Source organism: Nannospalax galili, unplaced genomic scaffold (genome assembly GCF_000622305.1).
Source record: "Nannospalax galili isolate Female #2095 unplaced genomic scaffold, S.galili_v1.0 scaffold1508, whole genome shotgun sequence".
Taxonomy (NCBI): Eukaryota; Metazoa; Chordata; class Mammalia; order Rodentia; family Spalacidae; genus Nannospalax; species Nannospalax galili.
The window spans coordinates 739827-756586 of record NW_008358858.1 but is presented as its reverse complement, the minus strand read 5'-3'; the positions used below and the strand labels follow the sequence as shown (position 1 = coordinate 756586).

Below are 16760 nucleotides of genomic sequence, written 5' to 3'. Positions count from 1 at the left end.
GAGCTATCAGGAAGTGCAGGGACCTTCTGCATCTAGCCAACTTGGGTGTGAACCCCAGCTCTGCCCTTTGCTACTTGTGTCTTGGACCTTCAAACCTCCTTGTCTATCAAATTGGGACAAGAGTGTCCACTTCACCAGAGGGCTGCTGAGATGTGATGAACACTCAGTACAATACCTGGCCAGCAGCAGGTGCTAAAGATACCCCACCAGAGTCATTCCCTTGGGGGATATATGCTAGAGCCCAGAGAATGAGGCCTTCAGTGTTTACTTAGCTTCTCTGTGTACCCATGATTGGCTAGGGATAGTCACATCACCCTTGTGCAGAAATCTGGGGCTTGTGTTTTTAGCAAAGGTACCATGGCTGCCGCTCCTGGCTCTGATAAGGGCAGAGCAAGAATGTTCAGAGCAGGTACGGTCACCCCCAAACCCTGACTCACCAGGATGTTCTGGTTTCCTTTAGTGAATTCTCTGAAGGCTTCAGTGACCTGCTCCCTTGTTTTAGTCTTCTTGAAGTCACGGTTCACAGAGCCATCTTCCTTCTGAGGAGGACACCCCACCCAAGAGTCATCAGTGGGACCACAGGAGGACACCTCACCCACTCACCTGAACATGGCACTGCTCAGGGATGGTAGAGGGAGGCGAGTGCAATCATGTGGCTGTCACCTGGCACAGCAGAGCCTATTCTTGGCCTTGACAGAGGAGCTCACAGGGTGGCCCCAGCTCCCTGGTAACGCACTGTGTTAGGAGGTGTGTGTGTGTGGGGGGGTCTGAGACAACAATGTAAGAAAGTGACCCAAAAGCACCCTGTTCTGAACAAGGGCAGCAGGGCCCAGGGCAAGGGACAGCCTCACTTGTATAGAGTCTGCCTCTCTGGGTCAGTGGATGGGCTGTTAGTGGTACCTACAGTTGGACAATGCAGAGACCAGAAACATATCCTGCCTGGGCAGGAAATACCAGGGCATGGGTGTTGTTCAGACAAGCTAGAGAGAGAGAAGGAGAGGGTGTGTAAATAATTTACATCCAGGCTGAGAGTTGGAAGCTGCAAAGAGGGAACGGTGGTTTCAGAAGGCAAGAATGGGTAAATGATGTTCAGTCCCCAGCTCTAGAAGTCAGGAAGCAGCAGGTGAGACACTGGTGACCAGAGGAACTCACACACCATGTGAGAGCTGGCCACAGGAGCCTCCCTTCACTTCAGCCACCCAACCCCAAATCCATGCTGGACAGGGGATCAGGCAGACCAGGCTTGGGCAGGAGAGGAGAGAACCAGGGTCTGTGATGGGACTGCCACCTGCCCCGAAAGGATGGCTGCCTGAGACTGAGGAGCATGGGTTCCCCAACCCTGTTCCTGAGCTGGCTCTTACAAATCCAACAGCTAGGGGCATGGACAGGGTCTTAGGGACAGGGACAGTCTTAGATCTTTCTCGGGGCACTGAAGAGGAAATGTAGGCGGATGAGGTTTCTAAGGGATCCCAGGCAGCCACACAGCTCTCCCCACCTGCTCCTCACTGACAGCAAACAAACTTCTTCCCTGTGGTAGGCCTGTAAAGCTGGCTTCTATGTTGGGTCCTCAGTCACTGCTGCTCTGAGACCTGATTCCCTCACACAATCAGCCTACCTGCACCTTAGCCTGAGGAACAGGCCAACATTCCCAGGCTGGCTGTCCACACATGAGCCGGTACTAGGTGATCCTAACAGACTCTGAGGATCTCAAAGCCCCCATCATCACAGACTGAGAGGCCCATACCTCACTGGCCTCACCTTGATGCCCTCAATCCTGAAACCTAGGGTGGCAGTGGAGCTGATAGTCTCCCGCCACTGCATGTAGCGTGGCTTGGTCACAGCTCGCTGGGCTTTCTCCTCCTCAGTGGGGGCCTCTGGGTCTACCTCGATCATCTTCTGGTACATGTCCTTCCGCAGGCTGGGCTTCTTCCGGGCCTTGGTGAGCTCTTCCTCTAGGTATGTCCTGCATGGAAGATGAGGGACATGAGTAATGGGGGTGGGTCATGGCTCCCTGTAGTTGTGGGTTGCCTGGTAGATGAAGATCCTGAGTTGGCTGTATTTTCATGGTCAGGGTCATGGTCAATACAGCAACCCCTAAGATGAGGCCCATTCATTGGGAGAGCCATGGATTGTTCAGCCTGATCTGAGAAAGGGTGTCCTCACCACATCCAGAGAACCTTGGAGCCACTGTGAAGGCCTGTTAAGCCCAAGGAACCCCTTCTATGGGATCTAGGGTCAGCAGAAAAAGGAAGCAGGAAAGTGGGCAGTTTGTGGGAGAGACAGAGGACAGTGTTCCCTCTGGACTCCCACTGTGCCCTGGCTGCCTGGAGAGTATATTCTGTCCTCTCCATCTGTCCCTCCCATCTGTCCCCCATCCTCATACAGCCTGACACTGGGCTGCATCTCTGGTTTTCTGCAGAAGGGAATTTCTAAGACTGCAGAAGGCTTCTGCAGAGAACCATCTGAGAGGGCTGCTCAGGGGTCTGTGGCCCTGTTATGTCTCAGAGACCTGCCTGGTACTCCCGCCTCCTCCACACTGGGTCACTGAGTCCCTTAATCCCAGAAAGACTGAGAAAATGTGCCTTCTGAATTGCTTCATGTGCTGCCCTCTGCATAGCAAGCGGCATCTGTAGGTTGAACTGGTGAAGACACTGAGCCCCATCGGGGGAGATGACAGGTAGGGACAGGAGAGGACCAGAGCAGCCTGGGGTGGAGTTACTGCCTCAGGACTCTGAGAACTAATCTCAGCCCCAGTACCAACTCCCAGATTTCCACCACTACCTCCAACTGGAGAAGTGACTCACCTCTGCCCTCTTCCCTGCTCCCCTGCTTCAGCCCTTCCACCCACACACATGCTGCCCTAGACCTAGAGGAGGCTGCAGTAGTCAATCAGCTGCAAGATGGGGAAGTAGGCCCCCTGTGCCCTGCGTGGGTGTGAGCTGCCCTCAGAGGCACTCTCCCCATCTGTCCACTCTTCTCCCCTGTCCCCTGTGGGTGGCTGAATACTTGTTTCCACATCTTCCCCAGGCTGCCTGTTTGGGTCCCAGAACAGACTGAACACAAAGGAGAGGATTTCAGAAACCACTGCACCTATTGATATTTATTTACAACCGAAAAAAGAAATGCCCAAATCCTCGGGCATGAATTTGGTCAGTTCATGCTGAATGAACCAGTTGCTAGTTGGGAGCTTGCACACACACACATGCACTTCATGCACTCAGCACGCTGCTGTGCATGCAGATGTCAAGCTGTCCATGGACTTGTTACTCTAGAGGAAGATTTTATTCCTAACACCCCTGAGTGTGCAACCCAGGCCTGCAGGGCAAGCAGTGTCTACACTTCCCCAAAGAGCTCCAGTAGCTCTTTAAAGAGGAAAGAGGCACCATTGTCAAAGCCCTGTTCACATGGAACTTTCCCCCTAAAAGGCCCCCTGGAGTCCTGCCTAGGCAGAGTTGCTTGGGAGAGATGCTGCCAATGGCCACCAGCTGGATGTTGGGCCCAGAGTACATCCGAGGAACATTCAACACCTACTGCTGCCATACTGCCTCTACCACAGAGGGAAGGCTTGGGCTCTGTCCGTGATAGGGGCTAGAGACTTGTTCACCAACTGCTGGGGCCTAAAAAATAGACATGGGGGAGCAGAGGGGCCAGACTCTGGGATAGGAGGTGAGTCAAGTTAAGGTAAAGGAAGACAGCAAGTCCAGGTGAGACCAACAGGTGGCAGACCAAGCCAGGACAGTTTTTTCAGTGCTGAGGGGCTGGCGACCCTAGGTCTGGATAACAGACGACAATCACTCTAAGTGGGACGTTTCAAGCCCAAGGACATCTTGAGAGCAGTAGAAGCATTTATTCATTTGGAGCTGGGTCCCATAAAGGCTCCTTCATACCACTACCGCCTCCCCTCCACTGACTAAGGCTGGCTCTGCCTTCTACCACTTTTGTAGTAGGTCTCTGCTCCATGCCCTGGGACTTGATGTTTAATGAGGACCAGTGCTCCAAGCTCTTCCCTTTGCAAGGACAGGCCATGCTCTAAGGGCACTCATAGACTGCTTGTCTCAGTAGAGGCCCAGAGGCCAATGTTTCTGGGCTACTGTGTTTGGAAGAAAGCCACAGCCCAAGGCCTAAAGATGACCAGCCTATCACCCCAGGGAGCCCTGTGGAAACAGGGTCTTCAAGGGCTTCCATGGAGAGTAGTGCATGGCCTGGTGTGCAGTTCATAGCTTGGGTATATTTGCAATATTCTGCTACCTGGTGGGTGGCCCTAGTGACACCTGCTCAAACAATAGCATGACCTATCTCAGTATGACTGCCTGTGGGGCATGCTGGGACAGTGTGGCTGAGGACCAGTGCTCAGAGCACAGAGGAACCCTTAGGGTCCATGTGTGGGGAAAGTGCAGCTGGGGTAGGAGTTGCTTTTAGGGAGACCCCCCCCTTGCCTGAAGTGCTCCTCCTCCCTCCCTACTTCTTCTGACCCCTGTCATGCCTAGGGCAGGGTTAACTAAGCCTCTCTGGAGAGGAGAACCCTGAAGTACAAAGTGAGAGAAGCAACCAGATCCAGGAGACAAGGGAAGCCTGGAGGTATGGGGCCCTGCCTCTGTAGCTTCCCGGGGAGCTGCCGGCCACCTAGGGTAGGAGGCACAGCTGCTGGCTTTCAGGGATAACCAGCCATGCATCTGTGATACAAATTCGCCTGTCTGTGCACCTGTGAGACTGCTCAGTGGGATACTGTGCATGGGATCGCCTTTCTCTCCTGCAGGCAGGTTGAGCCCTGGCTATCCAGGTTGGAAGCAAGGGCTGGCCCTTGAGCACGCACATCCTGGTGCACTGGCCAAGAGTCTTCCAGAGATAAATAAGATTGGCAAAGAGCTGTGGCTATGTGGCTACAGGGGCATTTTGTCTTTTCCCTTACCCACCCCAGATCCCTGTGGGCCAGAGACAGCCAGGGCTTTGGAAAGTGGGAGGAGGTGCTAGTGATGGGCAGGAGCCAACAGCTGGGCCTGTACTTCTCCATGCCCCTATGCTTGCCCTGGGGATAAGGGAAGGGAACATGCCATGGTCAGCTGGCAGGCTGATTTTAGGACACAACACCCAGGAGGAGTAAGAAGGAAAGGAAACCCCGGTTGGTTCAGTCCAAGCACACACTGCACTCCCTTGCTTGTTCTCCCCACCCCTTAATATCCTTATATAAGAGATACACCAATTCAGGGGATGGGCAGATAGCTCAGTTGGTAAAGTGCTTGTCATGCAAGCACGAGGACCTAAGTTTGATCCCCAGAACCCACATAAAAAGTCCAGCATGTGGCGTGTGCTTATAATCCTAGTACTAGGGAAACAGAGAGAGGTGGATCTCTGAGGCTCGCTGGCCAGCCTTCCCAGCCTAATCAGAGAAGCTTCAGGCCAATGAGAGACAATCAGAAAAACAAGGCGGACAAGATCTGAAGAATGACATAGTGATTGTCATTCACTGGCCTCCACTGTGTGTGCACACACACAAAAGAAATAGATCAGAGGCTGGAGAGATGGCTCAGTGGTTAAGAATACACACTGTTCTTCCAGAGGAATTTAGTTCCCAGCATCCACATTGGGTAGTTCATAACTGCCTATAATTCCAGCTCTGGGGGAATCCAACACCTCTGATGCCCTGCCCCCTATGGGCACCCATGCTCATGTGTACATATCCAACACAAACATACATGCATACACAGAATTTAAAAAATAAATGTTTTGGTGCTGGAGAGATGGCTTAGGGGTTAAGAGCAGTGGCTGCTCTTGCAGAGGACTCGGGTTTGGTTCCCAGGACCCACACAATAGCTAACAGCCGTCCTTAACTCCAGTTCAGGGGATTTGATGCCCTCTTCTGATCTTTGTGGGCATTGTATGACATGGGTGCACTTACATACATAGACACATAAAATAAAAATATTTTTAAAAAATAAACTTTTATAAAAGACATAGAACAGTTAAATCATTCAAATCAGATATCGGCTTCAGCTCTGAGCTCCACCTCTCTTCACAGGTGACTAAAATGTCATGGAGAAGACAAAGTCCACTGTCCAGCTTGGGTGTCTCAGCCAGCGCCAGGTCTCAGGGGGTAAAAAGGGAGTGCTGGACACCTAGGGGCTGACAGCTTCCTAGAGGGAGCACCACAACCTTCCTCAGGGAAAAGCGGCCATGTAGGTGGTTACTAGATGACAGGGCCAAAGTTTAAGAAGGGGTAAAACAGGCCTGCAGCCTCATAAGGACCCAGCACTCAGGACAGCTGTCTGAGGCCTTGAGCCTCCCCTGTGCTCTCCTCCCTACCTCTCCTGGCCCTCTTCCTCACTCTTTCCTCCTGGGTCATCTCCTCCTTTGGGGAGATGTCAGGCCAAGGCAGAGCCTGGAAGTTGAGATCCTGGAGGTAGGGGTGGGGGTCCACTTCTGCCTGATGCTCCCCGGTCCTCCTGTCTGTTGGGCTTAGCCCAGACCCTGGAGCACCTTGGGATATCTGGAGATACCTCAGGCTCACCTGCCATAGGGGCACCTGGGGCTCCTGGGTTCTATTCTCAGTTGCGCTCTGGTGGTAGGCCCAAGTCTTTTTGGGAAACCAGCATGTGCTATAAGCCAGCTTTGTGGCCCCTTCTCTCTATTCCTGTCTCCACCTTAGGTCACCTAACAGCAGGTCATAGCTATGATTCCTCTCTACTGGCTGCTCACCTCACTCAGGGACCCCACCTGACTAGTGAGCAGCTCTATCTGCTCCCCGAGAGGCTTGGCATCCAGCCAGCGCCCCTGTCTTGCCTCCCCCAGCTCACTAGAGAAATAGTGATTGGCAGGGCAAAGCCAGAACCCCCTGTGTCCTCTGCATGGTCTGATGGAACAAGTAGATGCTAGGAGGAGTTCAGCTCACCTGATGCCCATCTTGCAGTCCATCACGCAAGGTGAGTCGAAGTCAGCCAGCAGGTCATCCATCTGGTTGTAGCGCTCCCCGTCCTTTACCACATCCCCATGGTAGGCTGGCACGTATGGTCTCAGCACATCAGCCATCAGTCGGTCCAGGCAGCGCTGCTCCGACTCACAGTGCTTCTTCAGGATACGGCCATTGGCAGCTGCCTTGAAGCTCCCTGCAAAAGCAAGTAGGAGGAGGGCCTCAGGTCTCAGCCAAAGCCTCAGGGATAGCTGAGATCCATTCCCCTGCAACAGCCTCTTGGGTGCAGCACCAGAGCCTCCCTGGAAACACCACAACACTGGCTAAGCTGAGGGCTGAAGGTATGACCATGACCCTGATGTGGACAAGCACCTTAAGGCAACTGGCTTTGAGTCCTGGTCACCCACTTACTGATTGCAACCCTGGGTGCTCCCCACCTTCCCTGACCCTAAAGCACCTCACCCCCGGAAGGGTCAGCAGGACTGTATATAGCTCTATCCACTCCTCGGTGTTCCTATGAGCACTCTACTCCTGCTTCAGCCAAACTTCTCAGTCAAACAGGTACCCCTGGGTCTTGAGGCCCTAAAACTTAGGACTCAGTGCCTGGACAGGGGACAGAATGGACTGGGGTCCAAGACCCAGGCTTCCTGAGCAATGTTCCTTCAGAGCCACTCGGAGTATTTAAAAAGGGTGTCCAACAAATCATTCTTGAGCTGGGCTGGGCCAGTGTGGTGAGGGCTGTAAAAGAAACATCAGGTGTATGCTGGCCTGAAAAGAACCTGCAGGCCAGTGAAGTGATGGGGGCCAGATATATGGGTAGCCATGAAAGTGCCCCCAGAGGACAAGGCATGCCAAAGGTCTCTACAGGGGGGCTAGCTCACTCTGGGGCTTTGGCTATAGAAGCCCTCCCTCACTGTTCACTAATTGATAACTAGACCCTATTCCCTAACCCAGACCCCCAGCTACCAGTCTGCTATCCAGGTGCCAGCACACTGGTGGCTATGGGGTGACCAGGGTGCATTTCTTACCAGTTTAAGTTCCTTCCAGGTGAAGACTACATCTCCATGAATATTGTAGCCCCTAGGGCCAGGGTGATGTAGGCATACAGAAGGCACTCACTGAGGTGGTTTAGCTTTTCCTCTTTGTCCAGGATGACAAATGCTGGACAGGGTATAAATATCTATCATCTGCTATATTAAGTAAAACTAGAAGAGAACTTAAGAGGGAAAGAAGAGCTATAGACAGGGTGGGTGGGTGGGATATGTGTGTTCTGGGGGACAGGGTGGCAAGAACTTTGGCAAGATCAACTGTCCACATTCATTTACAAGCCAGTGTTAATGTCATAGCTTTGCCAGGGAGGTTGCAGTGTCAGACAAAGCAGTCTCCCAAAGAGATGCTATTCTGGTGCTATCATCCCCCGGAGCCCCCATTGCCAGCCATTCCTCCCCATATTTGCCTGGTACCTTCCTAGGAGATCCCAGTCTACCTGCATGTCCTGCCAGCTGGATCCAGGGGTACTTCTTCTTGAAGGACATGACAAAGGGGGACCAGTGCACCATGTTCTTTATCTTCCTCCATGACTTGCTCTAGAAATAAGCAAACAGAAAACTCTGAGTTAAAAAGACACCTACATTTTCTGATCAGGATGAATTCAAAGCAAGGTAACTCAATGCCCATAGCTGTAAGACCAGAGGGGTCATGCCTACAGCTCGGGTACCCTAGGTGGACTCCAAGCATCTTATTGTCTACATGGTGGGCACAGTCACAGGTAGCTTTGCTTCAGTTTACAAACAGGCTGAGAAAAGAGCTCAGGGGACCTCCAGAGGCAGTTCAGGGGTAGGTGAAGGAGGCAGGCAAAGTGCTCCCAATCAAGTGCTCCTCATCCTAGTCTCTTCCCCAGAAGGGAATAGCTAAACCCACACTGCCCTTTTACATGTACCCTCTCAGGGCCTCAGTTTCCTCATCTGTCTAGTGAGAGACAGCTGGTTCATCAGGTTCTTGGGACTGATGGACACCAGGACTCTAGTGCCAAGAGCAATGACCTGCTCAAGGAAGACTGGAAGGGCCACCATCACCCAGCTGCAAGGTGTCACTGCACATTTTATTTGTAGATTTGATGGGAAGTGAACACTTATGAAGGAAGAGTCCACGGAGGGGTCATTCATAGATGACTGCTGAGTCCTGGGTGGGGTAATACATATATATATATATATATAGCCCTGTCTATTCAAGAGGCTGAGGCAAGAGGTTCCCCCAAGTTCAAGAGTTTGAAACCAGCACGGATGATACAGTGAGACTCCAAACTCAAAACACAAACCAAAACACATACATATACACCAAAACCAAACCAAACCAAACCAAAATAAACCAAAGGGTTTCTGGAAAAGGGCTGGAGGTTGCCCAGAAGAAGTAACTGGGGGCAGACTAGGGAGAAAAGACTATGATAGCTAGACGTGGCACAACAGGGACCAGCCAGGCTGGTGTGAAGGCTGGAAGCAGTGAGAAGTGTGTGCAGGAGGTAGGCGTGAGCTGAAAGGTGTGTGTGTGTGCAGGAAATGGGTGTGTGCAGAAGGTGAGCCTCCAATACGTTGAAGAGGTTCTAGGGCCGTTCAGCACCTGAACTGAGACCTCCATTTGGCTTCCCTTTCCCCTGTAAGTCTCCGTTTGGAGGCACCATGGCCAAGGCCAGGAAACTGGCTACAGGCTGTAGAATATTCCACTTGGGAGGAGTACTGTGTATTTGTTCCAGAGGCCTGGACACTGGCTGGCAACAGACAGGGTTTCCCTGGGGTTTTCAAACAGCACCAGTGCCAGGCAGCTGCCAACCAGCAATCAGAAAAGGCACTTTCTGGGGTGGGGCCGGGAGGAGGCTGTATGGAAGAGGCTGCTTGGGGCCTGCACTGCCCTCTCCTGTCTGAAAGAACAGGGACAAATGACAGGACAGGAGACAGAATCCGGCCCTTGTGATAGTCCTGGGTTACACAGCACTCCCTCAGCAGCCAGATCCACTCCTGGGAGAAGTAGCTTTCCAGGCCTGGGGCAGGCTCCCCTCCAAGCACTTCGATGCAGGAAGCCAATCTCCCCCAGAGAAAGATTCCAGGCCTCTTCCTCCAGCTAGGACAGGTGACAAAGGGAGAAAGAAAGGCAGCCTTACAAATTGATGGAACTCCATCCAGAGACTGGACTGCTCAGCCCTGGTTTTCTTCCGGGGGAGAGTCTGTTCTCAATCAGACCACCAACCCAGGCTTTGGACTTCACAAGAGCTCTTGAGATGCTTCACCAGGGGGTGTGACAGAGTACTTCTTGGCATCTGCTTCTTTATCACCTCTCATCAGAGCATCTGCACGGCCTCCATGGACCCTACCAGAGTACCCCCAAAGCTCCAATATGTAACAGGTCCTCCTGGACTCTGTGGGCAGTGAGTCTTCCCAGATGACTCTGAGGCTGAGGTAGCTGGCTGGCTGTGTTCAGTTCTGCAGGGACATGTTGCTGCCTTACTCGCAGACCTCGATCAGCCTCCTCAATAATAAGCCTAATGGTGTTCTTGAGGCTGCTGAGTGTGACAGTGCAGGGGACCCACTGCCAGCTGGCATGGCTTCTGCCCACCCGGGGTAGGGTTGGGGGGACAGCAGGACTCAAAGTAGACATGCAAGCATAGGCACCAGCCACAGCCAGCACATGGCCTGGTGTGTGCATTCATAACTGCTGTCTGTTACCCAGCTCTTGCTGTGTGACAGGCATTGGTCTGGGGCCATGTGGCCTTGTGCTGACCTTCACAACAGCCTGATGTGGAACAGGAGGGCTTTCTCTGTTTTATAGATGAGGTGCCCCAGGCTCAGCAAGGCATTTCCTTTATGTCAGTCCCTCCTCTGGCCTTGCTGATAGGAACCAGCTCACACTAAGAACCTGAAATCTGCTTTCTTTCCCTGTCCACAGTGAGGGCCCCATCATGGCCATTCTTTTCTAGTCTTGAGATAGCTGGCAGAAGGGACAGGAGACAAGGCTGTGCAGGACACAAAGGAGATGTTTCCAAGGTGGTCCCCACTCCTCCCCCAGGCAGACACGGCTCTGGCTTTAGAGGATTCTAGCTGCTGCTTTAGCAGAGGAGCCCAGAACCTTTGGAACATGCATCTAGCTGGCCACTAAACCCTGAAGATGTCCTGTTCTGGAGATACTATACACCATTTACTGTCAGCACAACTACCAAATGATATTAGGTTTATGATGTGCTGGGTGGGATCAGAGCAGGTGTGTTCTTATGGGCTCTGGAGGGAACTGTGCATGTGTGGTATGTGTGGAAGCTCACTGTTGACAGCAAGGACAAGAAGCTGGTGTGCCCACCAAGCAGAAGGTGTAGGGATTACCAGGGACTTGGAGCTTCCACTTTGACTTTGTGGCAGGTGCTTAAGCCAACTGAAGCACAAGTGTAAGACCCTCCAGGCAACTCCTTGAGCTGGACCAGTCCCTGGACTGCTGTCCTTCCCATCAAACCAATCCTGACCGGCCTTTGCTCTATATCCACGTGCAGGCTGGCTGGCTGACAATGCCTGCTGGGGTCATTTGTTACTCAGCCAGACCTCCAGGTCTTATGCCAACCTCCAGATGCACAGGAAACAGAAGGGCCCCGACTCATCCAGTTACATTTGGATTAAAGAAGCAGAAAACAGCCAGGTGGGGAATGTAGTCCTTTAAAACTCCAATACACTGGAGAGCCGTGAAGTTGCTGAAGCTCTTCTGGGCAGTTTCAGAGCTTGCACCTGACTTAACGTTGCTAAAATATTCAGAAACTGTGAAGAAGAATTTGTAGTGGAAAGAAAACAAACAAACAAACAAACAAACTGAAGAACCACAAACCTCAACCTTCCTCCTACCTGAGGTGTTGGGAAGTCAGAAGGAGAGGGAACCCGAGAACCAGGTCAACAGCAGCAGCAAGCACCATCAACAGGACAGTCCCATGCAACTCTGGACCATAGGAGTTGCAAGCACAGAAGGACAGCTTGGGAAGCTCTGGGCAAGATGAAGCCTAGCCCACCTTTTCCTCTTTACCATGAGCTCCTGTCTCAGAGCAAGGAGCTTCTATTTTAAAAACACAAAGCCTCCATGAGCCTTGCCACTCCCCACCCTCATATCTCTAACCTTAGGCAGACATGGTCCACTGTCTAGAAGGCCCATCTCAGTCTTGGCTGAGCCCATGAGGTAGAGTCTCTGATTCTGTGTGTTTACGTGGGCCTCTAAGGAGGTAGACAGTTCTAGGGGTGTGCTACCCTCTGCTGCCCCCCAACCAGGCAGCCCAGGTATGCTGCAGAGATAAAATGCCTAAAAGAAGGCATTAGCTCTAAGTATGGTCCATGTCTTCCATAAAGTGGGCAGAAGAAGAATGGTGGGAGCAGGGGAAAAAGAGGGCTAGACTCTCCCAGCACAGCCTGTGGGGATGTGGAGCCTCTAACCTACTTCTTTCAAAGTGCTATAACCACCAGAAGGGGCCTGGCACAAAATGGAAATGAAAGGCCCTTTGGATGTGGGTCAGGGGGGGGAGTATGACCCTTCCACATCCAGGCAGGTGTGAGCTTTGCTGCACTGCTCACAGGGGCCACCAACAGCCTCTGGCCTCAGCCTTAGCACAGTCATGCCCGGGCTGTTGCTGAGGAGCAGACCTCCTGGAGACAGCCACTGTAATCCCAAGTAGGCCCTCAATTGCCCACCCGCCCCTCCTCCAGTGCCTGCTTACTGACTCCTCTGCCAGGCAGGGGTTTATCACCCTACAGGTTAAGCTGCATGTTGTAGCCCACTATCAGGTGTTGTCTAAACACTCTGCCTAGACCCCCACCCAGAGGCAGGATGATAGAGCTAGAACCACCAAGCTTTGGAATGGGAAGAAGCCTCTGCTCTACAAGCCCATTGCCCTTGGTCGGATGAGTACAGACAGGCTCCCTATCTATTACTGGACACCCCCCATGGATCCACAGATGTCCTGGTGATAAAGACTCCCACGCCCCAGGTACTTTGTTCTAACATGACCAGGGACATTTTGTCTTTGACTTCTGCATCTTTTTGTTTGTTTTATTTTTCCTCTAAGGCACAGTGGGCTGGCAATAATCCAACAGACTCTTCCAGAAGGCCAGAGGCCAATGGGGTGGCCATGAGATGAGCTAATGTGTGACCGATCACTTACAAAGCTCCACCCCCAGGCCCACAGTACTGGTTTAGGACTGCAGAGAGTTGGAGCCTGGAGTCCAGGTGTCTCTACCCCAGTTCTGTCTAGAAGCTACAGATACAGAACAGATCCTCAAAAGGCCCATTTCAAACCTCCTCTGGGATATACTTTCAAGGTCAACAAACTCCATAAGGGTAGACTCTTTGCAGCCCCCTCCCACCTCACCTGTTCCTCCAGCTACTCTGTTTCTCTGCTCTACTCTTTTTATTTCAATAGTTTGACCACCTGGCTTTTAGTTTGAGAATCTCTCCCCTTCCCGTCCCCCTTTTTGAGAGTAAAAGAGATGAGGGAGAAATGACCTTGCACTCTGAGTCCCCCCAAATAATCCTGCAAAAGCAATGCTTGACTCTGCATGCATGTGTGAGGACACCCGTGTGTGTATGTGTGTGTGTGTGTGTGTGTGTGTGTGTGTGTGTGTGTGTACATATGGGGAAATCATGTGTTGACAGCCTGTGGTATTGCTAGGTACAGTGCTAACACCGCAAGGAAGCCTCACAGCACTGCTCTAGTTATTTCCATTTTGCTCAGAAGCGTGAACTAACCTGCTCCAGGTCATATAGCTTCCAGGTCTGTGCCATTTAATTCTGAAGATTTTGTTTCAGCCAACAGGATGCCCCCCCCCACTCCTATCTCTCCCCTAGTTATAAAACAGCCTCGCAAAGACAGCCAGTGCTTTGTCACAAAAGTGACCTTTCAGATGCGGGAGGCCTGAATAGAGACCTGCCCTCCCCTCCCTTTGAGTCGAAGTCTTTTCCCAGAAGGTCCTGGCTGACATACACTTAGGGAAGGCACACTGAACAAAAGTGGACAGGAAAGGCTGAGCTTTTGCGTCGGAGCTTCTGTTTTGCTCTTGCAAAAGTTGGAGTGAACGTCCATTGAGTTGTCCATGTTTGGAAAAAAAAAAAAAAAAGCTTTTTCTCCCCTTCCTTCTTCTTCTTTTGGTTTTTCTGAAAAAGCAGCTAGGGTTTCCCTAGTGATCAGTGCCTCCCTCTCTGGGAAAAGCCGGGTGCTTCTCTCAGGCCTCCTAGCCAACTTTGTTCATTGTGCTACCTTGGCAGGGGGCCTGGGAGGGTGGTGGAGTGCAGGCCCAGGCAGGTAGGATGCCCAAGGCTCCTTCCTGGAATAGAAACTGTCACAAAGGCCAGTGAACTGGCTCTAAGGGTACAGGGGCCCTTTCAAAAACCAAGATAGTAGGCTTGAGAAAAAAAGCCCCAGGCAGGCATTGGCAAGGCAGGTGGGTCTGGCTAAAAATAAATATGTATATGAGACGGACCACCTCCCCCTTTAACAAACAAGACAGTCTGTTCTAAAACCAAGTGAAGACTACTTCATTCCCACTCAGCCCAGCCCTTGTTGTCCCCAGAAGGGGGCGGCTTAGAGCTACTTTTAGAGTTGATCCTGTCAGGAACCCCTCCTGCCCTTTACAGCCTACCTATACTGGGTGGGAATCACCACCCCACCCCCAAGCTGAGGCATGGGTAAGCATTCCTTACTCAAAATGTTTTGAACCAGGAGTGTTTCAAACTTTTTTTTTTAGCCTTTGGAGTTTTTGCACATACCTAAGTTTAAACATGAAATCACTGTTTCTTATACCTTATTCACCCAGCCTGAAGGTAATCTTAGAGAATACTTTGAGTGAGCCTGCATTTTGACTGTGACTCTTCAGAAGTCAGATAGAGGAATTTCTACTTGTGGTGTCAATTTTGGTGTTTAGAAAGTATCAGAATTTGGGATGGCTTGGTATTGGGTTAGGGGTGCTCAACCTGTACCTCCTTCAGAATTGGGTGCTAACTTGGAGTAGGAGAGCAAGAACAGGGGTAGGAGGGCATCTTTACCAGCACCAGTCCCTGAAGGCTGGGACCCCTGGCTACTATAAGCACGAAAGGCTTAACTGGGCTTTGTTTATTCCACCTCATAGAGATATGAATGAATGGCTCTGGTCCAAACAGCAGCCACCGGGGCTGCTGTGCTCCAGGAGTGGGGTGTGCTGAGATGGCCCCACTAGAGGCTGGAGGTCCTGTCCTCCGGTGGGAGTGCAGGATATAACATTGCCCTAGGTTGACCTTGCTGAGGGACAACTCCTTGGTCAGTACACTCCTAGCAGCACATTCTAGTCAAAGCAAGAAAACCCCTGTGTAGCTTTCCAGCTGGCCCTCCTTGTTAGCTGCCTTTTTCCTGATGCAACTCAAGGACCAGTTTCTGGGTCAAAGATAGCACCCAGACTGGCACCAAGAACGCTCCGTAGGCTATTCACTCTCCCTCACTCTCATCCAGAACCCTGTGAAAAGGCCTCAGACACAGCTGGCAAGGACGAGCCTGCCTCCTGAGAAGTCCCAGTGCTCCCTAACATCCCACAGTAGAGGAGGGTGCCACTGTGGACACTTTTATACAGTCACTCCACACCCTTACTCTCTCATGTGCCTGAGACCCACAAAACAGGCCATCTCCAGGTCCACACCTGCCTATCTCTGGGTTGTACATCCCTCATTTGAAATGCCCGGGACTAGAAAGTTCAGATTGCAGGCTACTTGTTTCTATTCCCATCTTATTTTGGGACTCTGGGATGTTCTCGCTGGCAATCATCATGTGTGGCCAGAATACCAGAGACAGCAGCAAAGAAGTCCCTGCCAGCAGAAATGTTGTTTCTGTTCACTCTTGTCCCCAGCCTGACTTTCCAGAACTGCTATCAAAGAGGCCTGAGAGCTCAGCAAACTAGGCTTTTTTTGGTTATCCAAAAATTGAGGTGTCCTTCACCCCAAATGGAAATGTTCCTGGGCCTCTCTTCCAGGCAGGCCCTGCAACTGCTATCTCTGGTGTGAAGGTCACCACCGTGGCTCTTCCCTCCTCCCAGAGCTAAAGATAATAGCAGTGAGAAGAGGCAAGTGAGGAAGAGGAGGCAGCAGACAGGGAAATGCCTGACTACACAGGGCCCCTGTAGAGCTCATGCCTGCACCATGAGCCCTCCCTCCTAGGCCTGGCCTCCCAAGGCTGCTGCAGGGCTAAAAGAGAAGCAACAATGGGCGGAAACTGGGAGTGGCAGCCAGGAAGAAGAGGGGGGCTTGCCCCTCTCCCCGACACTTCCTCATGGAAAAAGGCAAAGGAGGAGGCTTATCATTTCCTCTGGGAAAGGGAACCAGGCACTATGGCTGTCCCTACAGCCCTCCCCAACCCCCTCCCTCCTTGTCTCCCCAGAGATTGTATTTTTACTTTGGTAAATGCAAAAACAAACAAACAAACAAACAAAAAAACAAAACAAAAACAAAAAAAAACCAAAAAAAGACCAAAGTTACAGAGGGTGGAAATGTACAGCGGGCCCTTGTAGGTCAGCAATGGGCTGAGTGCTCAATGTCCATTAGAGGCCAACCTTTCAGTTAGGATTGGGGGGACACCCCCAACACACCTTCTAAGGAGGATGTCACAGGTCTAGGGACTAGAGTACTCAATTCTTCCACCTCTGCCTAAGGCCTAGCAGAGGTGGAGAGGAGCCAGAGTGCACCTGCTCTTCCAGCAATGGTAATAATCCGCTCACCTGTATTAAGGGCTGCCTATAGGCAGACACAATGTTAAGTATTTGTCACCTATAATAATGTATGTATGATAAGATTATCTCGACCTACCACAGGTGCTCTTATGAGCCCATTT

At 51.7% G+C, this 16760-nt stretch overlaps 1 protein-coding gene across 1 annotated transcript in view; it reads right to left on the bottom strand.

Annotated features, from left to right (window-relative positions):
- Nucleotides 1–16760, bottom strand: part of Itpkb (inositol-trisphosphate 3-kinase B) — a 98726-nt gene that overhangs the window by 4188 nt on the left and 77778 nt on the right. The window contains exons 3-6 of the mRNA XM_017795407.2: nucleotides 8391–8490; nucleotides 6887–7100; nucleotides 1759–1963; nucleotides 438–539 (exon numbers count right to left, since the gene is read on the bottom strand). Of these exons, the coding sequence (XP_017650896.1) occupies nucleotides 438–539; nucleotides 1759–1963; nucleotides 6887–7100; nucleotides 8391–8490 (621 nt within the window). The remainder of the gene's footprint in view (nucleotides 1–437; nucleotides 540–1758; nucleotides 1964–6886; nucleotides 7101–8390; nucleotides 8491–16760) is intronic.